A 26,565-nucleotide genomic window follows, 5' to 3' on the forward strand; every position below is an offset into this window, starting at 1 on the left:
TGTCACTCTAGGTAAAAAAGAAAAACAAAAAACAAAAAACAACATATATGCAAGGACAGAGGTAAACAAATAATAGGGTTTTTTTTCCCCAGAATATGAGAAGATTCCTTTTTTTTTTTTTTTTTCTTGAGACAGGGTCTGTCTGTCACTCTGTCACCCAGGCTGGAGTGCAGTGTGGCAGTCACAGCTCACTGCAACCTCAACCTCCCAGGCTCAAGCAATCCTCCTGCCTCAGCCTCCTGAGTGCTAGATCTATGGATGTGTGGCACAACGGCCAGCTAATATATATACACACATACATATATATACACATCTATACACATATGTATATGTATTTTTTTTTTTTTTTGTAGAGACGGGGTTTCACCATGTTGCCCAGGCTGCTTTCAAACTTCAAAGCCCAAGCAATCATCCTGCCTCAGCCTCCTAAAGTGCTGGGATTGCAGACCTAAGCCACCACACCCAGCCAAGATTCTAAAAGAGAACAATTAAAAAAAACAAAAACGACTAGGGGGCGAGAAGAAAAAGAATATGATGTGTTGATATCTTAACCCATTCTAATTCCTCCTACAATCACACATTGGTCTAGCTCTGTGGGTGCTTTCTCCTTTTCTTTCCATTGGGAAGGTGACTGGTACAGAGTCCAGAAATTGAGATAGCTAGGAGTTTATCTAATAATTGGCAATCTAATACTACATAAGTTCTTAAGGATGGCTAACTGGTAGAACCAGGCCAAAAATTAATTTAACTGCAAATACACGGAACCAACCTAAGTGCCCATCAACCAACGAACAGATAAAGATAAATATGGTACATTTACACCATGGAAAACTACTCAGCCACAAAAAGGAACAAAATTATGTCTTTTGTAGCAACTTGGAGAGAGCTGGAGGCCATTACTCTAAATGATGTTACTCAGGAATGGAAAACCAAATACCATGTTCTCACTTACAAGCGGGAGCTAAGCTATGAGGACAAAAAAACATACAGAGTGATATAACGGACTTTGGGAACTCTAAAGGCAGAAGTTGAGAGGGGAATAAGGGATACAAGACTACATATTGGGTACAGTGTACAATGTTTGGGTGACAGGTACACTAAAATCTCAGAATTTAACACTAAACAACTCATCCTTATAACCAAAAAACCACCTGTACTCAAAATACTAAATTTTTCAAAAACGCCTTTTCTTTAGAGGAATTATCTGTACACACATAACTATTTTCCAAAAAACTCTAAAAATTATAAATTCTATAACCCTATAGAGTTATATTAAAAAAGTGCTGCTTAATTCAAAGTGAGTGTCAATAATACTTAGCTTTTACATTCCAATATCTGAAATATTCTATGGAGTAAGTCTGGAATAATTCAGGAAGACTGTATTCAATATGAGTGGACAATGTTGCTATGTACACCTAAGATCCATAAGAATGTCCATTTTCTCACACATTTTGTTTTTTTTTCCCCTGAGGGAAAGAAAGTGAGCGAAATTACCTTCTTTCAAGATTGCAGAGCAACCAATACCATGTACCCTTAGACCAGGAGTAAGTGACGAGTGCTATGAAAAGGATTAACATAAACAATTAATTCAGAATTTTTTCAATTCTCCTTGGTCCAAACTGCTTTAATTATTTATAAGAGATCTTTATTCAAGTAATAAAAACCAGAAGTTCTGAATTCCTTCTTCCTTTACAGAAAAGCATCTCAGCTTATCAATGATTTAGGTCAGACCACCCCACCACCACCCAATAGACTGTCCCTATTTAAAGACTACAGAAATTCTGTTAATATTGAAAGAAATGTATGGTAAAGAGATACTTATGAACACAGTTACCACAGCATTTTTAAGCCACAAAAAAATTCATTTAAAAAAATGCCAGGAAACCCAATTAAAAATCTCAATATTAACACTTCATCAGCAATCTACAAGTGACTGTATTAGTTTACGTTTCAGAACAATAAAAGCTTTTAATAAGTCAGCTTCTCAGTGATTTGAAGTCTAACTCTGGAAAGCAATTAGTGCAGTTCATAATTAGGGCACTGTTATTAATGCTGTGATTTGGTTTTATCCTCTGACAGTACTTACCTTTTCAGAATTTGTAAAAACATCAGATTTCAATTCTCCATCTAGAAACTCATTAAAGTATTTCATCAATTTCTGAGCCTCCACTGCCCGTTGTCTGGGTGTGTTTACCCCCTCTAACTGGTCTCCAAGGTGACAGACTTTAGTTGCTACATAGCTAATGTGCTCATCTAGTTCTTGGAAATGTTGGAAGGCAACCTAGGAAAAATGTGCATAAGCATAAAATACAATCAGTGTGCTCAGTTTATAATCTAAACTACTAATCTTATTGCTACTAACTAAAGATAACGGAAGATATATATGAGATGATCTACAAAATTCATGCTCATTAGTGTGACATGATCTGAAAATCTGTTAACCAAATTGCAAACTTTTATACCATTAACTATTAAAATAATATTTATCATGAGTACATTAATCAACAAAAAAGCAAACAAAAAAAGCTATTTACTCCTCATCCTGTTTTAACAAAACACTCAACACCATTTAGTCCCAAATAATGATTCTGAAAACAATTAGCTAACTAAACTGAAAAGAGTAAAAAATATGTCAGTAGGAGGCCGAGGCAGGCAGATCACTTGAGGTCAGGAGTTAGAGACCAGCCTGGCCAACATGGTAAAACCCACTCTCTACTAAAAATACAAACATTAGCGGGGTGTGGTGGTGGGCCCTGTAACCCCAGCTAGCTGGGAGGCTGAGGCAGGAGAATCGCTTGAACTCAGGAGGCAGAGGTTGCAGTGAGCTGAGATCACACCACTGCAGTCCAGCCTAGGTAACAGAGCAAAACTCTGCCTCAAAAAAAAAAAAAAAAAAAAAAAAAAAAAGTCAGTAGTAAAATATACCTATTTATTTTAAATATTTTAAAATGTGATGTTTATATATAAAGTAAAATAGTTCTTTCCCAATTTTGAAAACAGAAAGGTAGCAATTATTCTACTAAGGCAAAGGTATATTACTTTCTAGAATATTCTTTCCCTTCTACCCGGGTACACTGATTGTCCTGTGGCATATCGAAATTGAATGCAATGAATGCCTTGTAATTGCCAACAGCAGAATTGCTGATAATCTAGTATGGGACTTTTTTTCCAACCTTAAATTGAGGTGGGGAAGAGCTGTAAACATTTATTGAGGACTTTCTCTGTGCTACACTAGACACTGTACTAAGCATATTACATGTATTTACTTATATAATACTCTCAACAACACACTTTACAGATTTAAAAAAAACTGAGTCGTGAAAAGTTTAAATTGCTTGAGATTACACAGTTCATAAGTGGCAGAGCTGAAACTAAAACTCAGGCAGACTGGTTCCAGAGTTTATTAGCTTAACTATTAAATTATTATTACTAGCAAGGGAAAACTGCATTAGAAGTGTTTGGAAACTGTGACCTTAACTACTTAAAAATGCATTCCTTACCTTAAATTACTGCCTTATTTCTCATAGCTGCATATGTTTAAGTAAAGCAATCTTAAAAATTGAAACTTTAGCAGAAATCAGTTTGCTAATCCCTAACACTAAAGAATTAACGATCCCTGGGAGGCAGCAAAGCTAAACAATATCCCAAACTACACTAAGGGCAATCAAGGCCAGTAGCAGTAGCTCACACCTGTAATCCTGGCACTTTGGGAGGCCGAGGCAGGTGGATCACCTGAGGTCAGGAGTTCAAGACAAGCCTGGCCAACATAGCAAAATCTCTACTAAAAATACAAAAAGAAATTAGCTGGGTGTGGTAGCATGTGCATGTAATCCTACTTACTCAGGAGGCTGAGACAGGAGAATCACTTGAACTTGGAAGGCGGAGGTTGCAGTGAGCCAAGAACACACCACTGCACTCCAGCCTGGGCGACAGAGTGAAACTCTGTCTTTAAAAAAAAAAAAAAAAAAAAAAAAAGAAAGGGCAATCAAATTCCAGATAAGGCCCAGCCTGTGAATGGGATTCAGAGGTTCCAGATTAAGTCTAGGACCTAAGAGTGACTAAGAAGTTTGGTCTGCTTAGCCTCAGGACCAATCTAGTGATCTGGTTTTACTCCAAAATGGATCAAGGCAGTTTTTCCTATAGTTACACTAGAATTCTCACTGGAGCATATACCTCATGACTTTTGTGAAAGTTCCCAGACCAGGTTTTCTCTAGGGAAAACCTAATCCAGACAATAGTTGGTTTCATATTACTTTGTCTTATGATTAAAGAGAATGCAAATGACTACCTAAATATCCAAGCTAATAAAGAGTCCCTAAAACTAGGGGTCTATTGAAGTGTCATTCTTGAAAGTTTGCATTATTAGAGGAGAATCAAGGACCACACTCAACTGGATACCACTCTATCCTGAGAAGAGTACCATGATCCTAAACCAACACTATGGAAAGCCAATGCCAAGAGTACTTGATAATAATTCATTAACATTTTACCCCATGGGACTGAGGCAGTAGAGAGAAATCTTGACAGTTACTACCATGTGACTAGACTTTTTTAAGAGCTTAAAACTGGAAGGAAATAAAGATATTATAGCCTATATAAAATACCCATTTCTTAACAAAATGTTTACCTGATTGCTTTTCTGGAGCTCTTGTACCTTCTTGGCAAATTCTTTCGCTTCTTTCTGACATTGTTGCTCTAGTTTCTCTACTTTCCTTTGAATCCTTTCATCCATTATCTGGAGTTCCTGAATATGATTTACAAATTCTTCTAATAATCTAATAGAGGAAAGTTTGAATATGTATCAATCTACCTATTTTTAATCCTTAGGAACTGACCAGTTAACTTATAATCATAAAGTCTTAATAAGAAGTGTTCCTTGAGCTTCAAATGATCATGTTAATTTTTTCTTTAGCATCTTGTTAGAAATTTCTTCATCAAAAGATCAAGTCTTTCTGTAATTTCATAACTTCCTCATAGTTGTGTCCAGGCCACATGGCTTTAAAGCAAACATGACGTTTGAAAATACGGCCAGGCTTTAACTATTGACTTTTTTTTTTTTTAATTTATTTATTATTATTATACTTTAAGTTGTAGGGTACATGTGCATAACGTGCAGGTTTGTTACATATGTATACTTGTGCCACGTTGGTGTGCTGCACCCATCAACTGGTCATTTACATCAGGTATAACTCCCAGTGCAATCCCTCCCCCCGCCCCCCTCCCCATGATAGGCCCCGGTGTGTGATGTTCCCCTTTCTGAGTCCAAGTGATCTCATTGTTCAGTTCCCACCTATGAGTGAGAACATGCGGTGTTTGGTTTTCTGTTCTTGTGATAGTTTGCTAAGAATGATGGTTTCCAGCTGCATCCATGTCTCTACAAAGAACACAAACTCATCCTTTTTGATGGCTGCATAGTATTCCATGGTGTATATGTGCCACATTTTCTTAATCCAATCTGTCACTGATGGACATTTGGGTTGATTCCAAGTCTTTGCTATTTGGTGGAATATCTCAGAGGTGAATGAAAACCTCACCCAGAATCCCCATTAAACCCCTACAATAGAAATACATTTTATAGCCTATTTAAAATAGTCAAGAAGGTAAATGTACTGTATAAAAATAATAATATACATTCTAGAGTTCAGTAACTCTGTTCCCCTAATTTACAACTATATTTAAAACAATGTATTTAATGTTTTTATTTTAGAAGTATAACCATTTCTAGTTTATGACTCATTAGAAGAAATGTCAAATTCTTATACTCAATAAAATTACTTCCTGCATACCAGTAAAACTGCTTCGTTAAAAGAATGTCAAAGAAAAAACAAAATCTCAAACTTTTAATGCTCTGCTGATTTATGTCTTTTATTGGCCAATTGTTAACTAAAATCCTTGTAGAGGAATGTTTAAAGCAATCTCAACAGTTATCTCTATTCTAACACTAATGTGTACCAGATTAGATCTGTGGGGAAAAAATTTTTTTTTATTTCACCTTTTAGGATCAAAAGCTTCAGGTCCACCTCTAGAGCCTCCTCCTGGGGTTCTCCATACAAGACGTTCAATATATTCATCTGCCACAAAAGGCTCCTAGTTTACAAAATAAATATGCTTTAACAAAGTTTCACACACAAGTACTTAATATTATTTATAAAATTAAAACAGCTACTAGGTAAAAACTTAAAATGAAATTACTGTTTAAATACATCTATATTAAAATATACAGTTTTTTCAATTAAAAAGTCTTCAATAAACAAAACAAACTACTTAACGAAAATTAGGATATTAAAATACTAGAACAGTATTAATGACCAACTGGAACAACTCAACAGAAAAATGAGCAAAGTAAACAAACAAGTAATCTATAGAAGAAATAAAATGGTCAAAAAATTATTTTTAATGTACGGCCTTACTAGTAATCAAATTATCCTTTTTTTTTTTTTTGAGCCGGAGTCTCGCTCTGTTGCCCAGGCTGGAGTGCAGTGGCACGATCTCGGCTCACTGCAAGCAGCTCTGCCTCCCGAGTTCACGCCATTCTCCTGCCTCAGCCTCCTGAGTAGGTAGGACTACAGGCGCTCGCCACCACGTCCGGCTAATTTTTGTGTATTTTTTAGTAGAGAGAGGGTTTCACCATGTTAGCCAGGATGGTCTCGATCTCCTGACCTCATGATCTGCCTGCCTCAGCATCCCAAATAGCTGGGATTACAGGCATGAGCCACCGCACCCGGCCTATCCTTTTTTTAAAAATCTCACAAACTGACAAAGTTGTTTTTTTTTTTAAATTATAACAAGCAAGGCAGGAAAGGATAAACTGAAATTTATACTCTCATTATTGTTAGAAATGTCAACAGTTAACTATCTTTTTGGAGGCCAACTGGTATTAGGTAACATCAATAGTGTTACAAATGCTCGTATACCCTAACAGTAATTTTATTTTTAAAATCTAAGGGAAAAGCATATATGAATGCAAAAATTTCTGCAGAATGTTCATTGAGCATTATGTATATTACTAAGAAATTGTTTACATAAATAATATTCACAAAGCCATAACTGACAAATTACGGTAAACTTACAGGATGAAAAACAATGTTCCTATTAAAATCATGATCATGTAAAGAGTTTAGAAACGAGAAAAAGTCTAACACATGATAGCCGATGAGAAAAAGATACGAAATCTTATAATTTTCTTTAAAAAACCATTTTTTAAAAAAGGATATTAGAAAAGGCTCAATCAAGAAAACTTCAAATGTTCACCATCAGCAGATAATACATTTTTTAGACTAATACACACTAATTTACATACTTTTCATACTACCCTCTTTCATGTAAATGGATACCACATATTGCCTCCTACCTAGCATGTAACTTAGTGATCAGCAGCAATTGCTGATGATTACAATTTGAACTTTCATATCTGCAAAGTTTTTTCTTAAACTTTTAAAGATATAAAGTGCTGACATGTTTAAGAATTAAGTTCCAAGGATGAATTAATATCCTTACAAAGAAAAAAATATGGCACCCTGAAATAAAATGAACGCATTTAGCAACACATAATCATTTAGATAATCAGCCTCTAGTCTGCCTCACTTCTGTCGAAACAAGAGTTGATGCGAATCTAAAGATTTTTAACATCATCTAAAATTGAGAAATATGAACTCAAGATGAACTTATATTTAGAACTACTTAGAACTTTAGAAACTAAGCTACTTAAAAATTTTAGAAAACTTGGCCATCACATGAAATACTCCTATACAATGAGATGGCGATGACAGCTAAAGTTTTTTAAGTACTTACTATGTGCCAGGCATTGCCTAGTATTTTACATACTTTATCATATTCAATATGTACTATGGTAAGTAGTAAGTCTACAAGGTAGGTTCTATTAATACCAATTCAATTTACAGTTGTGAAATTACTTAAGGAAGTAGTCAACCCTTTCAAAAATCTACAATATTTCCAGTAAAAAACTTCATATAGTAATCATGTACCTTTTCCCTATCATTGCTTGGCATACACATTTGTATAAATACTTAATAATCTTAGTTCTTGTGTGTTGTTAATTTGTTGAGTAATCATAGTTTTCAATTAAACACGTTATACTGTTCATCAATTTTAATATATTAGTTTTATTAAATGACATATACTAAAAACTTATAAATAGCAGGTATTTACTGACATAAAAAGTTAAGCATTTTTTTATACAAAATATTTTCAATCACCTGAAAATACAGTATTCCTTCATTCAGCAAATATTAATTGAGCACCTACTACATGCTAGAGACTATGCTAAATATCCAGGAAATAGTAAAAAAGGAGCAAAAAAATCTCTGCTCCTCTGGATCTAGTAGAGGAGAGTGACAGACAAATGAGCACAAAAAATGACAGCGGAATAAGAACCATGAAGAAAATGAAAGAGGATACAGAATGATGGGTAAGAGTGAGATGATGATGATGAATTTTTTTTTTTTTTTTTTTTGAGACCGAGTTTCACTCTTATTGCCCAGGCTGGAGTGCAGTGGCATGATCTCGGCTCACCGCAACCTCCACCTCCTGGGTTCAAGCGATTATCCTGCCTCAGCCCTCCTGAGTAGCTGGGATTACAGGCATGCACCACCATGCCTTGCTAATTTTGTATTTTTAATAGAGGTGGTATTTCTCCATGTTGGTCAGGCTGGTCTCAAACTCCCGACCTCAGCTGATCCGCCTGTCTCAGCCTCCCAAAGTGCTGGGATTACAGGCATGAGCCACCGGGCTGGCCAGAGTGAGATTATCTTTGAAAGAAGTCACCAGGCAAGGCCTTTCTAAGAAAATAAATTTTGAGTAAAGACCTGTATGCGGCCAACTAATAAGCTATCTGAGGGAGGAAGACTCTAAGCACAGGGAACACTCTTGGTATACAATCAATGAAAAGAGGCCAGTGTGACTAAAAGAGAGTGAATGCAGGGGAGAATAATTGTGGATGAGGTCAAGAGAGGTAATGAGAATCCAGAGTTTATACCAAAGTCTTATATGATGTACTATGATATATTTCCTGTTATTGATTGAAGAAAAGGCCAGGTTCTCAAGAAGATAGGTATTACCTTCTTCTTGGGAATGCCAATACACAATAATAATTCTCCTATTCCTTCTTCCAAAAGAAGCTACAACCATTTACTTTAGTACGCTAAGGAAAGAAAAATATGCAAATATTTTGAAGTCTGTTGGACATAGGGTCCTAGTTGGCATTGGCACTTGGCTGGCCCAAGGCATCATGGACCGTGTCAGAGTGAGAACCTATGGGGGCCAGGTAATAGATTCCTGGCCAAGATCTGGCAGAGTCAAACCAATATGTCCATGAGCATACCTAGTGGTGATTTCTGCAGTCTACAAATGTTTAACAGGTATAGACACACTTAAGTGGCTGATATGACTCCAACACTGGGTCCTTGGTCTACAAAATAAGAACTATTACAATGAGGAAGCCCAAGTAAAAATCCCTAAAATTGCCCCTGTCCAGTCAAGGTAGTTAATCATGTAGGATGGCAAAAAGTAATGCCACTCTTAAGAATATAAAGTAGAGATCGACAATTTTTTCTTAGAAGACCAGATAGCTAGTATTTTAGGCTTGCAGACCACACAGTCTCTGTTAAAACCATTCAACTCTGCCACTGTGGTGCAGATGCAAACATACACAACACATGAATGAGCATGGTTATGTATCAATAAAACAGACAGGATTCTGGGAAGATGGTGGAGTAAATCTGTCTCCCCATCTAGGTAACAACTGCACTGGCAGAATCTAACTATTTTGGAACTCTGTAGGCTAGTGAAGGCTTGTATCTTCCCAGGTGAAGACTTAGACAAGAAAATGTGGTAATTTTGGTCAATTTCAGCTCTTAGCACAATAGCAGCTACCCAGGTCCCACCCTAGCCCTGTGGGAGAGTGCTGTACACAAATTTCTGGAACAACATGCACACAGGTTGTAGAGGCCAGCATGACCAAAAAGGACCCTGTCCTCTAAATATCTGGGATCCCTGCACTGAGGGCTAATTGCTGCTTCAGACCACAGAGGCATAAAAAGGCCTTTGTTGTTGCACCTTCCCCATTTTTGCAAGCCCCTCTCCCTCTGGATAAAGTGACTGTCAGAGGATTTAAGTAAATGGATCAAAGAAGAAATTACAAGGGAAATTGTAAAATACTTAAGAAATGAATGAAAATAAAAACACAATATACAAAAACATAGGGCACAGTGAAGGCAGTGCTAAGGAGTAAATGTGCAACTAGAAATATTTATATTAAAAAATAAAAAAGATCTCAAATCAACATAACTTTAAAACTTAAGTTACTAGAAAAAGAAGTATAAACTTAAGTAACCAAGAAAAAAAAGAAAAACTAAAGCCAAAGCTAGCAGAAGGAAGAAAATAATTAAAACTGGAGCAGAAATTAACAAACTAGAGAACAGAGAAACAATAGGAAAAAAAAATAATGAAACCAGAAGTTGGCTTTTTGAAAAGATCAACAAAATTGAAAAGCCTTTAGCTAAACAGACTAAGAAAAAAAGGGAGAAGGCTCAAAATACTAAAATCACACATGAAAATGAAGACGTTACTACCAATTTTATAGAAACAAAAAAGATTATAAGACAGCATTACAAACAATTGTATACCAACAAATTTGATAACCTAGATGAAATAGAAAAACTCCTAGAAACATAAAATCTACTAAGGCTAAATCCTGAAAACATAGAAAATATGAATAGACCTATAGCCAGTAAGGGGGATGAATTAGTAATCAAAAATCTCCCGACAGAGAAAAGCCCTGGAACTCATGCCCTCACTGTTGACTTTTGCTAAACATTTTACAAAACTAACACCAAGCCTTCTCAAACTTTTCCAAAAAATTGAGGAAGAGGAAACACTTCCTAATTCACTGTATGAGGTCAGCATTACCCTGATACACCAAAGCCATGCAAAGACTGTGCAAGAAAACTATAGACTAATATCCCTTTATAAACATTCATGCAGAAATCCTCAATGAAGTATCAGCAAACCAAATTCCATAGCATTATTAACATGATTATATACAACCTACAGGAGAAAATATCTGCAAACTATACATCTGATAAGGGGTTTATCTAAAATATATAAGGAACTCAAACAACTCAATAGGAAGAAAATAAACGACCTGAATTTTAAAAATGTGTGAAGGGCAGAAACAGACATTTCTCAAAAGAAGACACATAAATGGCCAACGAGTATACGAAAAAATGCTCAACACCATTAATCATCAGGGAAATGCAAATTAAAACCTCAGTAATGTATCACCTCACACCTATTAGAATGGCTATTATCAAAAAGACAAAAGATGAAGTGTTGGTAAAAATGTGGAGAAAAAGGGAACCCTTGCACACTGTCGGTGGGAATATAAATTACCATAGCCATTACGAAAAACGTTATGGAGGTTCCTGAAAAAACTAAGAACAGAAATACCATAATGATCCAGCAATCATACTACTAAATATATATCTAAAGGAAATGAAATCAGTATGTCAGAGATATCTGTACCACCATGTTTACTGCAGCATTATTCACAATAGCTGAGATACAGAATCAATCTAAGTGTCCATCAATGGATGAATGGATAAGGAAAATATGGCATATATTCACAATGGAATACTACTCAGCCATTAAAAAGAAGGAAATCCTGTCATTTGAAAAAATATGGATGAACCAGGAGAACATTATATTAAGGAAAATAAGCCAGGAATAGAAAGACAAATACCACATGACCTCACTCATATGTGGAATTTTAAAAATGTGATCTCATAGAAGTAAGAGTGGATTGGTGGTTACCAAAGAAAGGCTGGGAAGGGTAAAGGGGAGGGGAGGAGGAAGAAGACAGCCTGATTAACAGATACAAATACATAGTTAGATAAAAGAAAAACTGAAAAATTAGTTGCCATTTCTATATACTAACAAGGAACAATCTAAAAAGGAAATTATGAAAACAATTCCATTCACAATAGCATCAAAAAGAACAAAGTACTTAGGAATAAACTAAGAATTAGCCAAGGAGGCTAAAGACTTGTACAATGCAAACTATAATACTTCGAAAGAAATCAAAGAAGGCACAAATAAACGGAAAGACATCCTATGTTTACAGACTGGAAGACTTAATATTGTTACAATGTCAATACTACCCAAAGTGATCTACAGATTCAACTCAATCCTTGTGAATATCCCAATGACTTTGCTCTATTCAAAAACAGACAAGAAACCCCAAAGAGCCCAAAACAATTCTGCAAAAGAACAGAGCAGCAGGACTCACACTTCCTGATTTCAAAACTTACTACACAGCTACACTGATCAAAACAGTATATGATACTGGCATAAAGACAGGGATACAGAACAACTGAACAGAATAGAAAGCCTAGAAAAAAACCCTCACATATTTGGTCAAACAATTTTTGACAAGGGTGCCAAGACCATTCGAAAGACAAAGGACAGTCTTTTCACACTTTGGGAGGCTGAGGCAGGCAGATCTCTTGAGGTCAGGAGTTCGAGACCAGGTTGGCAAACATAGCAAAACCGTCTCTACTAAACACACAAAAATTAGCTGGGTGTGGTGGCGAGTGCCTGTATTCCCAGCTATTTGGGAGGCTGAGGCAGGAGAATCACTTGAACCAGCGAGGCAGAGGTTGCAGTAAGCTCAGATCACTCTACTGCACTCCAGCCTGGATAACAGAGTGAGTGAATCTGTCCAAAAAAAAATGCCCAACATTACTAATATTTAGGGAAATGCAAATCAAAACTACCATGAGATGCCACCTTACACAGGAAATGGCAAAAGGCCTAGCTATCAGAGAAGTAAGACTGGAAGACCAAGGACAAGGAAGTCTAGAGTAGAGGCATATGGACGATACAATGAAAGAACTGTCCTGCCAAAATTCATAGGTTGAAGACCTAACTCCCAATGTGATGGTATTTGGAGATGGGACCTTTGGGGAGGTAATCAGTGTTAGATGAGGTCACAAGGTACAGACCCTCATTATGTGATTAATGTTCCTACAGGAAAAAGAAATCTCTCTCTGCACACACAAAGAAGAGATTGCGCAAGCACAAAGTGAGACGGTGGTGCCTACAAGCTAAGAGAAGAGGCCTCAGCATGACAACTACCTTGCTGGCACTTTGATCGTGGACTTCTCAGCCCACAGAACACTGAGAAATAAACTTCTGTTGTTGAAGCCATCCAGTCTATGGAACTTTGTTATGGAAGTCTGAGTTGACTAAGACAGACAGATATATGAGACTGGATGAAAAGTATGAAGTTCTTTGTATAACACGTTAGCACCAGAAAACATATAACATGAAAGAGGAACTAAGCAACCAAGCAGAAAAAATGACTCTGCTTGGCATTAGCACTCTGAGCACATGAACAAAGCAGACACAGTACAGAGACAACATGACCCCAACGGCAAGGGGTCCTACTTACCAAGGCTGATTCAGCTACTGTGAAACCAAAAATCTAGCCTAACAGTGACAAAGACCAACTCTAAGCCCCTAAAATAGCCCCATTCAAGACTAATCACATGGTTGGCAAGTTGACTACACTGGGACCTTCCCACTCTAGAAGAAAGAATATTTTACTTTGATAGAGAAATATTTGAGTTGGATTTGCCTTTCCTCCGAGGGAGTGTTTGTTCCTCTGGCACAGGACTTCACATACCACATCACACCAAAGGACCCAGGCACCCAGTTTACAGCAAAGGAGGTAACCATGGGATTCACTGGTCATATCATAAACCACACCAAACAGAGGTAGGCAGACTAACAGAGCACTGGAACAGCCTGATGAAGGCACAGCTGAAGCACCAGTTCAGAGGGTGTACTCTATCAAGATAATGCACTGGTCGGGGGTGGTGGCTCATACCCGAGCTCAGGAGTTTGAGACCAGCCTTGGCAACACAGTGAAACCCTGTCTCTACTAAAATACAAAAAATTAGCTGGATGTGGTGGCGGATGCCTGTAGTCCCATCTACTTGGGAGGCTGAGGTAGGAGAGTTGCTTCAGCCCGGGAGGTGGAAGTTGCAGTGAGCCAAGATCACACCACTGTATTCCAGCCTGGGCAACTGAGCAAGACTCCGTCTCCAAAGGCAAAAAAGAAAAAAAAAAAGAAGCACTATCCTCCAAGATGCAGTATATATTCTGAATTAAAAGGCTTTATATGATGCTTTGACTCCAATACGAAAAACACATGAGTCTGGCAACAAGGGGTAAAAGCAGAAAGTAGGTTCACTTATCATGATTCCCAATTTGTGCTTGGGATCCCTGTGACTCTAGGTTCTTCGGGAATAGTCTTGGTCCCCAAAGAATGAATACTTTTGCCTACGAACATAGTATAAGAGTATCATTAAACTATAACTACAAGTACCGCCTGGTCATATTGTCTCCTTATATCTAGGGAATAAGAAGAGGAGTGATCATCTTTGGCTGGGGCAATCAACCATAATGATCAGGATGAGGCAGGGCTGCCCACACACAATGGGGGCCGAGAGCAGTATGTTTGGCACACAGATGATCCTCTTGGGGATCTCTTGACACTCCCTCAACCAATTCTGAAAATGTATGGACAAGTGTTACAACCCTGGCCTAAAAAGGGTATTGTAACCAGTTAAAATACCAAGAACATCAGAGGTACTAGCTGAAGGTAAGGCAGAGTTACAATCGACAGTAGAGGTGAGAGATAGTGAATATCAGTTGCAACTCTGAGACCAGCTATAGTAGTGGGGGCCACAGTTCATCTCACTAGCCTTCTTCGAATTTTCCTCCAGGATAAGACTCAACCAGAATGTCAGAAGAGTTACTCCCCAAATGTATATGAAGAAGTGAAGTCTAGTAGTGGAACAAGGGTGGTCTGTGGTGAACACAACTATGTGCCATCCAGCTCGCCCTTCAAGAAGGGACTTGCCCTAACTGCTAACAGTGCTGCCAACAAAAAGACTTCATGGGCAGTATTTTCAGGGACTTCATCAGATGCAAAGAGCCACTTCACCCAATGTCATGCCTTTCCCAATGTGATCCATAGCCAATGACTGATTAAGATGGGAGTATAAGGGCCAGACCACTTTGGTCCAAAGCAGGACAACTCTGACAGGTCATTTTAGTTTCAGACCTCCCCACAGGAGCCATCAACACTGCCACTGGACCAAAACTGTAACTCTGTTTCTCCACATGCCCAATCTTGTATCCTTGCTCTGCCCCCTCATAAATGTTTATCCAAGGTTACTTCCTAATAAATATTCTGCATGCTAAACTGTCTCAAAGTCGGCCTCCCAAAAGACCCAACCTGCAATACCTTAGTAGTCCAGTCAAGAGACGGCAGTGACTCAGATGAAAGTGGCAGTGGATGAGGTGGTGAGAAATAGGTTCATGACGTTTTAAGGCATGCATTCATATAAGTTGCTGATAGATTGAATATGTGGAAAAAGAAAAAAAAGGAATAAAAGATTACTCATAGAGGTAGAGGTTTGCAGCCAGGACGACTCTGTGAATGGTGGTGCTAATTACTGAGATGGGAAGATCAGGGAAAGAGATGAATGAGGGAGCAGTGAAACAAGAGTTTTGTTCCGCATATGTTATATTGTAGACGCCTATTAGATAAATAAGACAAATATAGAGCACATAGATGGAAAAACAAGTTAGTACTACACGGAAGAAGCTGGAGCTTCACAAAATTTGAATCATCAACACATAGATGGTTACCGAAGGACTGGGTGAGATCATCTAGGAGGAAGAAAGGCATGCCAACATTTGGAGATAAGAGGAAGAAAACAATCCAACAAAAGAAAACAGGAGGCACCAGTGCAGGCAGAAGAAAATTAGAGGTCAGTGTCCTGGAAGCAAAGTACACGTTTTATCCTCAGAGACAAATTATCACTAGGGTTTAAGAGAAGTCAGCGATTGATCCCCAAGGGATGGAAGTTCCAAAAAAGCAAAAAATAAAAATAAATAAATAAATAAAAATAAAGAATTCTGCTTATATAAGCAAATAAATCCTAATGCCTTGCTTTCTAATACTTTACCTTGCTGCAAAGGCACTTACAGTGAGAAAAAGATAGCCAAATTAACAAATCCTAAGACCTCCAAATGACCAAGTCCTCCCAAGAGACTTCTCAAACAACTCCCTATAATACAAATACCTGTAAAAAATTTTTTAAATCCTTTAGAATTTTATAAGCCTGACAAAGGTTTAGCTTCACTTTCTGTTTGCTACAGTAATCAAAAGCAAAAATCACCAAGCCAAAACAAAAATCTAGAACTATGCACTAAGATACTATCATATGAAACTTAGCTTTACATAATTGGTTGTTATATTGCTCCGTTAAACTGATTTTAAATGCTTTACAAATGTTACCAATTGTAATATTAAAATATGGTGTTTGTCATTGTGGAATACAATGTGGCGATTCCTAAAGGATTAGAACCAGAATTACCATTTGACCCAGCAATCCCATTACTGGGTATATACCCAAAGTATAACAAATCATTCTACTATAAAGACACATGCACATGTATGTTTACTGCAACACTATTCACAATAGCAAAGATTTGGAACCAACCCAAATGGCCATCAATGATAGACTGGATAAAGAAAATGTGGCATATATACATCATACTATGCAGCCATGAAAAAGGATGAGTTCATGTCCTCTGCAGGGACATGGATGAAACTGGAAACCATCATTCTCAGCAAACTCACACAGAACAGAAAACCAAAGACTGCATGTTCTCACTCATAAGTGGAAGCTGAAAAATGAGAATACATGGACACAGGGAGGGGAACATCACACACCAGAGCCTGTCAGAGGGTGGGGGACCAGGGGAGTGATAGCATTAGGAGAAATACCTAATGTAGATGAGGGGTTGATGGGTGCAGCAAATCACCATGGTACATATATACCTATGTAACAAATCTGTAAGTTCTGCACATGTATCCCAGAACTTAATGGTGTTTGTGGTCATTTCTACTGAAAACTCCCTTGGATGTCAATCCCTTGGACAGGAACATAAATCCCTAATTTAAATAATGTTGCTTCCTTGACAAAAATTCAAATGTTTGTATTTTCTTATATCTCCATTCCCAAAAGTAGATCCAATACAATGTGTTGGAACCACCCACAGACTCAAAGAAACTAGGATATTTACCCCAGCCTAGGTAAAAAAAAAAAAAAAAAAAAAAAAAGTAAGTCTCAGATCATTTCAGAGAGATATTTCTGTATCTTGTTAAACCAACTAACCCATCGGTTCAAAAGTACTGCCTATCATGTATTTTCCTTAAATTTATTATGGATACCACTATCTAACAGATCATTAAAACACTACCTCCTTTTAGTGAGAAACTTCCCTATACAATTCCTATTACACTATCGAATTCACACACTTTTTTTTTTTTTTTTTTTTTTTAAAGATATAGTCTCACTCTGTCTCCCAGTCTGCAATGCAGTGGTATAATCTCGGCTCACTACAAACTCTGCCTCCTGGGTTCAAGCAAGTCTCATATCTCAGTCTCCTGAGTAGCTGGTATTACAAATGTGCGCCATCACGCCCGGGTAATTTTTGTATTTTTAGTAGAGATTGGGTTTTGCCATGTTGGCCAGGCTGGTCTCTAACTGCTGGCCTCAAGTGATCTGCCCGACTCAGTGCTTGGATTACAGATGTGAGCCACCACACGCAGCCAAGTTCACACTCTTATATCTACCCTTTAGGGTTCTTATCTTGTACCACCTACCCAAATTTCTCTGTACCTCAAAACAAATAGCCACACTTCCATCAGACTATGCCAGTCTTCTTTTTAAGCCCATGTTACTCCTGTTTCCTAATCTGTGGCCAGGTAACTCACCCTACTAAGTATGCCCTTTCTCCTCCAAAACTTCAAAGACTGCTACACCATTACTTAAAGCCTGGCTCCATTCCCTTTTCTTCTTTGAAGGGTTCCTTCCCTACATGGTCTCCATTAATTTCTCCACTCTTAAACCCCTATGAAGCTTAAAAATTGAAATCCCAACACAGAATATTACTAACTGTCATTTTATCATTTATTGATTTAGAATCATTTTCGTAAGTTTCACTCTTTTCTCCACACTTAAATTGAAAGCAAGGGGAGGCTGTGTCATACATTTCTCTTGCTTTCCAGCTGTAGTCAACAGAACAATGCTGAGCATACCAAAACACTAGCTAGTTGGGGCCATGGCTGAAATCCCTGCAGAGGGTCTTGAAAGTCATGCTCTTGATCCATATATCCAAAACCAAAAGGGCAGGACCACTACCCCACAACCCAGAAATAAAGAACAGGCATTACATGGTACTATCAATCCAAGATTCTAACAGAAACCAAATATGAGCCTAATACAATTCTGGCACTACAAAGAACTAAAGAATTTTACAATATTTGGCCTCTACTTTCTAACCCCATTTTCTTTGATTTTTCAGTGAGATTCTTTACGTGTTTTCTGTATATTAATAACTTATATTTATTGACTACTGATTTTTTTTAAAAACCACAAAATATTGTGTCTCCAGCTAACAAAATGGATTTCAAAAGTAGTATGAAAAGGTAGAAAAATAAAGCATTTTAAGACACAAATATAACTAAGGCAAACTTTGAAAAAGTATTTTGAAAACTACTTGCACAAACACTACAAAATAAATAATTTTACTTTTTAAAATTAGTCAATTTTAACATTCAATCTTGAAGCCCTTTAAACTATGAAATTGGTCAATTAATCATGTCATCAAAATTGTTTTGAAGACTACCTGAATGATGGTAACTTAGAATCTTACAAAATATTTTAGATTCTCTTAAGAAAATATTTTTCCAGGATAGAATATTTCTCATTTCTAACCGTAAAGTAATATATATCATGTGTATGTCCAAACGGGAGAGGTAACAAAATGTTACAATTCCTGTTATACTAGGCTCAGCAGAATCATATAATCAGATTTAAAATTTGTAATGCAAGAATGTTCTTTAAATATCATCACAGCCCAGCTCTTTCATCTCATTTTTACATATGAGGAAACTGAGGAAATGAAATTTAAGTCTTATCAAGGTACTAAACCAGTATTCTAACCCAGATATTTTTCCCACTCTATTACAGAGACTTTAATATAGACTGTGAAATTACTTTAAGTATTTAATAAAATCTGCCATTAGCATTTCAAATCAAATTAAGTGTATTTACAAATATACACATTAAATATTCTTACAGGCATTTAATAAACACCTTGGAAATAAAATTAAACAAGTAAGGAATCATTGCTTCTTTCATTTATTATACCCTGAATAAGCAAAGATATATAAATAACTATATTTTCTTATTTTCATATTTCAGCTTCAAGGAAATAGCATCAGAAAAGTTTGCTAAGTTTTAAAAATACATATATACATAAAATATTAACCACCAAACTTTTAAATTATTTATCACTCAACTAGAACTTTCATTTAATTTGTAGGTTATATGTTTATTTGCCGGGTGTTATGTGCAGTTGCAATCCACTTTTAAGAGAACAAGGCAATCACTCTTTCAAATCTCTCTCACACATGTTGGGCACACACACACCTCAACGATTTAATTTCCTGGGAACACCAGGGATTCAGTATTTTAAATTAATTATACACATGTGCAGTCTATAATACTGTCCTCAATTTAATGACTTGCTTATTCCAGAAGTTCACTTTCAAGTTGGTTTGACTGGAGAACTCCAAAGCATAAAACACTTAAATGGAACTCTATTACTCTTAAGCATCAACCTCTACCTCTATCACTCTCTCCACTAACACCAATAGAAGGTAAGAAATTGATCAGCCTCTGTTTCAGTTATCTATTGCTGCCTAACAACCACTCAAATAGTTAGTGGCCTAAAATAACAATAATCATACTGTTCACAAATCTGATTTGAGGAGGGCTCAACAGGGAAATCTGGTCTCTGCTCCACATGAAATAAGCTGGGGCTGCTCAACTTGGCTAGAAGATACTCTTTCAAGATGGCAAGCTGGTGTTTACCGTTAGCTGGGAGTTCAGCGAGAGCCAAGAGTGAAGGGCCTTGGTTCTTTAAAAGGGCTGCATGGGCTTTCTCTTGGTATGGTTGCTAGAGTCCAAGAGGTTAGGTCATCAAAGGTAATACATCTGGCCCTCTATGGGGCCTAACCTTGCAAATCACTACGTAGCAACACTTCTATAGTCATAGGCCTGTACAGATTCAAGAAGTGAGCAGAGACCCTACTTCCCTATGGGAGGGGCATAAACATCACAATGTGGGATGGCAGATCTTGTGACCATCCTGAAAAATATAACCTTCCATAGCCCCTTTTTGTAATCCTCTCCTACTATAATCTCCTACTTCTTGGATCATTTACTCTAAGTCAGCTGAGACCGACAAGGCTGAAGGCTTTCTCTCCCTGATAGATCTTTAATCTAGTTTTCATCTCAATCCACTTAAATTGAAAGTGGCCGACACCTAATTTTTAAAAATGGATACTACTCTTTTGATAGTATGCTAAGCAATTTAAATTTCTCAATTCAATTTAGTCATCAAAAAAACCTTCTGAAGTAGATACTACTATTTCCCCCATTATACAGATGAGAAAATTGAGGTACAAAGAGGTTGGGTAACTTGCCAAGATCACACAACTAGTAAGGGGCAGAGCTGAGAGATGTCATCCACCTCCTGACTAAATTACCACCCATATAAAGTGATACTTCCTAAACTGCTATCTCTAACTGTGATCTCTTTCTGAGTTACTAATTCATATTTCCATTTGCCTAGTGGACTTCTTTACCACGATGTCTTGCTAAAAACTCAAAGTATAAAACAAAAAATATATATACATATATAAAATAATATATATATATATTTAATGAATATATTATTTCTTTCCCCTGCAAAGGTCCTTCTAATTTTCTCTGTCACAGTTAATGAATCACCAACCACCTACTTTTCAAAGTTACAAATTTGGAATTTTAACTCCTCAGTAATTGAATTATTTTAATTCTTCCTCCAAAATGTCTTTTCAAATTTCTTCTTTGTTGCCATTGAATTAGGTTAGAATTTCATCTGGCAAGATTAATCAGTCAACAGATAATTCTGGAACACTTACCAAATGACAACAATTATGTTAGGCTGCCCATGATCCCAATTTTCCCAGCTAACAATTTCTTCCCCCATCGAAGGCCATTCTTCACACTAACATTAAAATTGTCTGTCGAAGGAGAGCCTGTTCGGCGATATGAAACTGCTCACCCACAATCTGCTGAGCTCGCATGTGCAGGGGGTGGGGTCCCGTGGCTTCCCCCTGCGCCTCCAAGCCACTGAGGTCCGTATCTGCCCTGTGAAGTTCAACCCCAACTTCGTGGCGCCTATGATACCTAAGGTGGAGTGGGCGGCGTTCCTGGAAGCGGCCGATAATTTGCGCCTGATCCAGGTGCCTAAAGGCCCGGTTGAGGGATATGAGGAGAATAAAGTTTCTGAGGACCATGCACCATCTGCTGCTGGAGGTGGAAGTGATAGAGGGCACCCTGCAGTGCCCGAAGTCTGGACGTATGTTCCCCATCAGCCGCGGGATCCCCAACATGCTGCTGAGTGAAGAGGAAACTGAGAGTTGATTGTGCCAGGCGCCAGTTTTTCTTGTTATGACTAATGTTTTTGTTGATGTATACCCTGTTTCCAAATTCTGCCGTGTGTATCCCCAACCCTTGACCCAATGACACCAAACACACAGTGTTCTTGAGCTCGACATTATATATTTTTTCTCATTAAAGGTTCAAAACCAAAAAAAAAATAAAAATAAAAAAAATAAAATTGTCTGTCTTCCTGATCCTTACCCAAAAAAAGTAAGATCAGCCCTCTTGCATGATCTATAAAAAGCCTTCTTAAAAATTCCCCCGGGCTGGGCCCAGTGGCTCATGCCTGTAATCCCAGCACCTTGGGAGGCCTGAGGTGGGAGGATCACTTGTGTCCTGGAGTTCGAGACTAGCCTGGGCAATATAGTGAGACCCCATCCCTACAAAAAATAAAAAATTAGCCAAGCATGGTGGCACATGCCTGTAGTCCCAGCTACTTGGGAGGCTGAGGTGGGAGGATTGCCTGAGCCTAGGAGGTAGACATTGCAGTGAGCTGTGATTACACTACTGCACTCCAGCCTGGGTGACAGAGCAAAACCCTGTCTCAAGAAACAAAGTAACTGGCCAGGCACAGTGGCTCATGCTTGTAATCCCCCAGCACTTTGGGAGGCCAAGGCGGGTCGATCATGAGGTCAGGAGTTCGAGACCAGCCTGGCCAACACAGTGAGAGCCCATCTCTACTAAAAATAAAAAAATTAGCCGGGCATGGTGGCAGGCACCTATAATCCCAGCTACCCAGGAGGCTGAGGCAGGAGAATCGCTTGAAACCAGAGGCGGAGGTTACAGTCAGCCGAGATCATGTGACTGCACTCCAGCCTGGGCAACAGAGCTAGACTCCTTCTCAAAAAAAAAAAAACAAAAAACAAAAAAATGAAAAACTGCCCTCGAACTCCCATGGACTCAATGCCTTGCCACCACTCCCTGTTCTTAAAATATGCACATACACATCCTAACTCTTCTCAGTTGCCTCACCTTACAACAAACTGGAGTCATCTTGTGTCTCTGCCTTGGAATGCCCTTCTCCTGTTTGAAAAATCTCTACTCATCCATCAATATCCAATTTCTATATGCCATTACTAAATGAAACCTTTCCTAATAATCCCTGGAAAAGATTCTAAACTCCCACTGCACTGTATTAATGTATTAACATGTCTGTCTCCCTCAATCAGATGCTTAACTCAACATCTTTTAACTCTAGTACCTGGAATAATGTCTGGCCTACACATTCATTCAATGTTTGCAGAATGAATACATTTTATCATATACATGATTGGCTACATTGGCTACAATTGATAGCCAATGTCTATAAACACTTAACAACTAATATGGTTAAAATAAATAGCATTTCAGCACCTTGACAGTTAACGGGGTGCTCCTTACTTGTATATCTCATGCTCATTAGTATACACCTGGCTAGCTAATTGAACAAGAGACATCATTTTCAACAAGTCCATTTTTAAACAGCTTTTGTAATTTAGTTTGAAAAATTAAGAGACAAATAAATGTGGGAAAATGTGTTCTTCAATATTCATACTCTAATTTGGAAGTCAAACAGCCATTGCTATCACAGCCAAATTACCTGACCTCAAGCACTATTATCAAGGAACCTACATTTACAGAAAGAAAAAAAAAATGAATTTTTAAACCTGGCATTTAAGACCTCCAAAATTAAACCCCAATTTACCTTACATGCCACTCCTCCTCTTTATGTGTGCTATACTCCAGCCAAAATGAATGTTCCCCTTATCTCCAGGGCCTACAACCCTCCCTTTATGTCTTAGCTTTCATTGTCTGCTTTACTGAAAAGTCCCTCCACCCAGTTCCACAAACTCAAATCTAATTTTTCCTCTGTAGATAATTCAAATGATAATAATCCCTCTGTAGATAATTCTAATCCTTTCTTTCTTCTAGAGGTAATCTTCCCATCCTCTTGACACCTATGGCACTTGATCTAGACTTCTTTGAAACCATTTATAACCTTTTTTTTAAGAGTATAGTATCATATATCTACCTTCTCTCCCTCTATTTGCTAAGGACAGGTTCTATACTTAACATTTTCCAAAATATGTACCTTGTAATTCACAAAATTAAGTTAACAAGCAGTAGAAAATAAAAATCTCTTAAAAAAAAGAAAAGAGTCTCATGGTGAAAAAAGTTTGGGAAATGGACTTCTCATCATCTTTAACATATTAAGGTTTACTGCAAATCTCCAACAAAACAGACTATGCTCATTTCCATAAGTTATTTGGCCACTGAACCCTGTTAGTTTTTTTGCAACACATCTTGTAGGATTAACATTTCTTTGGCATGCCCTTTGAGGCATGCAGATAAAGTTCAAGAACTTTACCTTGAACTTAATAGGTACTCAACAAATATTTGTAGAATGAATGAATAATTAACCCTAGTTACTAACCAAGAACTCTCCCATAATGGTAGTCTAACCAGAGAAAAGGGAAGATTCTTGAAGAATTATGGGGAAAAAATAAGCAAATGAGAAAAGAATGTCCTCAGTAGTACAATAAAAGGAGAAAGGAATATTTGCAACAACATAAAAAGAACTTCTGGCGGGGCACAGTGGCTCACACCTGTAATCCCAGCACCTCGGGGGGCCCAGGAGATCAAGACCAGCCTGGGCAACATGGTGAAACCTTGTTTCTCCAAAACAATTTTAAAAACTAGCTGGGTGTGGTGGCAGGCACCTGTAGTCCCAGCTACTCTGGAGGCTAAGGTGGGAGGATGGATTGTGCCTGGAGGGTAGAGGCTGCAGTGAGCAGTGATCACCCAACTGCACTCCAGCCTGCGCAACAGAGCAAGACCGTGTCTCAAAAACAAAGAAAAGAAAATTTAAAAAGGAATTTCTGAGCCCAGCCACTTTGCATATGTAGAAGATACAATTTATCTACACCACGTAACAATCCTTATTCAGAATGTCTATCCTGAGAAGATTTAATAACACTGTACATGGATCTTTTCAGAAAGATCTGTCAACAAAAGTTGAAACTAAGAAGGTATTCTGAGAAACTTTCAGGATATACACTATTACAATAGCCAAATCATCTATTACTAAATCATTTCGGTCAACTGAGGAAATATATTACAGTCTGATTTTGTTATATGAAGTTGTTTTCATTAAGTGTCATGGGACCAATAAGATTTTAAAAGAAGTATAGTTAACACAATTAAATTTCATGGATTCAAAAGCTTAATTTTGTTTTCATTTAACTTCTATTAACATGAAAAGTGAAAGTACAATTCTATTTAATAGTGCATGAAAATTAGGATGAATAAAAACCAAACATCCTTGACTACATCCTGCCTTCTGTTTTCCACAGTTCTCCAGCTGGGACTAAGAAAGGGAAGCAGGGGGAAAAGATACTTCCTTTGACTTGTACTAAAATCTAGATGCTATGGCAGTAGCTACAGGAAACTGAGCAGTGACAAGATTTGTTTTTCCTCCTCCCTCCAACGCCAAGAGATCAACTTTTCACTTGGGGATGAAAACTTACTCAAGAGTCGAGTCCACTGTAGGGCTGGATTCATAGCAGTACCAGAAAAAATAAATGCACTTCTTAATTATAACTACTAAAATTTAATTATAACTATTATGCTTTTAATTTTGACGAAGCAACAATCTACATACAGTGAAGAAAAAAAGTCACATAAGTTTTACGATCTATATATATGTTTAAATTTGTTCTAAAAACCCTCTGGCCTAAGAGTAGTGTAAGGGCTACTGTCTCTATTATCACTGAATCTTACTGGCTACCATATAACTAGAGTCACTAAATTACATTAAATCCTAATCTGGTTTAACTACTCAACCTAATGGCCGGACCCCAGAAAGCAAAATATATATTTCCCCACCTCCTCCCCTTCCCCGCCAGGGAGAGGGAGAAAAAAAATCAAACATATTTCCAAATAAGTTACCAAAATCATGCGGTCAAATATTTAAATAAAAATATACATAAGATGGTCCAAAGTACAACTGGAACTGGATTAACTCAAAGGATAATGTCTTATGAACTGTATGACAACATATATAATAGTTTTCTGTTAAGACCTGGCTTGTCAGCAAATACATTAATTGAAGATCTCATACAACTTCATCGTGTTCTCCCTCTGTAAGATGTGAAAAATAAAACAAGGAACCACGGCACTACTTAGTACCCAGGGACACAGTAAAAGTTCCTAGTAGGAAAAGTGTCTCCCCGATCTTGTGTCAATAAACAGATGGCACAATTTTGGAATTACAGAAATTAATGTAGCTTATCTCCCAACACTTAACTGAGAAAATACAGTATCTCTGAAGTCTTTCTTGTAATTACGATCCTTCATTCACAAATTACTGTCTTATTACAAGTTATTATAACAATAACATATATTATTCCTCTCAAAAAAAGCACTATCGATCCGAAAGCTGACTGATACGCAAAATATAGTAACAATAACAAATGTAAAGTTCCATTTATCAAAACTGTGGCATTCAAATTGTAAGCCACAAAAACTGCTGAATCTTAGGCAGAAAAAGGATACCATTTTCACTTATGGAGAAGTTCCCTATTGTGGATTACAGTCTTCTCAATTATTACACTTTTGTTACTCAATGTGAAACACAAGCACACACACACAAAAGGGGTCTTTTCCTTTTTCTCATGTGTTTTCATTTATTTCACACGAGATGCTTTATAAGTTTCATTGTTTTGTAGTCCAATTAGTTTTCCTATTCTATTATCTCAAACTTTTATCACAGCTTCTTACACCAGACTTCACGAAATTAAATTTTAAGGTTTAGATACTGAAAACGCTCGAGGAAAGATAGTATTCTCACTATTACGTATTAAGGATTCTCTAGCTTGCAGTTTGGTGATTTTATAATACACGTAAATGAATATAATACACTTAAGGTGCA

At 37.4% G+C, this 26,565-nt stretch overlaps 1 protein-coding gene and 1 pseudogene across 3 annotated transcripts in view; one reads left to right on the forward strand and one right to left on the reverse strand.

Moving 5' to 3' along the window:
* Positions 1-26,565, reverse strand: part of EXOC5 (exocyst complex component 5) — a 62,750-nt gene that overhangs the window by 35,208 nt on the left and 977 nt on the right. Inside the window, 3 exon segments of one of the 2 annotated variants that reach the window (NM_001261248.2) lie at positions 2,087-2,281; positions 4,628-4,775; positions 5,993-6,087. In NM_001261248.2, coding sequence (NP_001248177.1) covers positions 2,087-2,281; positions 4,628-4,775; positions 5,993-6,087 — 438 coding nt within the window. 2 annotated transcript variants of the gene reach the window in all.
* Positions 21,251-21,845, forward strand: LOC699260 (multifunctional methyltransferase subunit TRM112-like protein pseudogene; annotated as a pseudogene). Its single transcript, XR_010952.5, has one exon. The product of XR_010952.5 is annotated as a multifunctional methyltransferase subunit TRM112-like protein pseudogene (transcript).

Source organism: Macaca mulatta, chromosome 7 (assembly GCF_049350105.2).
Source record: "Macaca mulatta isolate MMU2019108-1 chromosome 7, T2T-MMU8v2.0, whole genome shotgun sequence".
NCBI lineage: Eukaryota > Metazoa > Chordata > Mammalia > Primates > Cercopithecidae > Macaca > Macaca mulatta.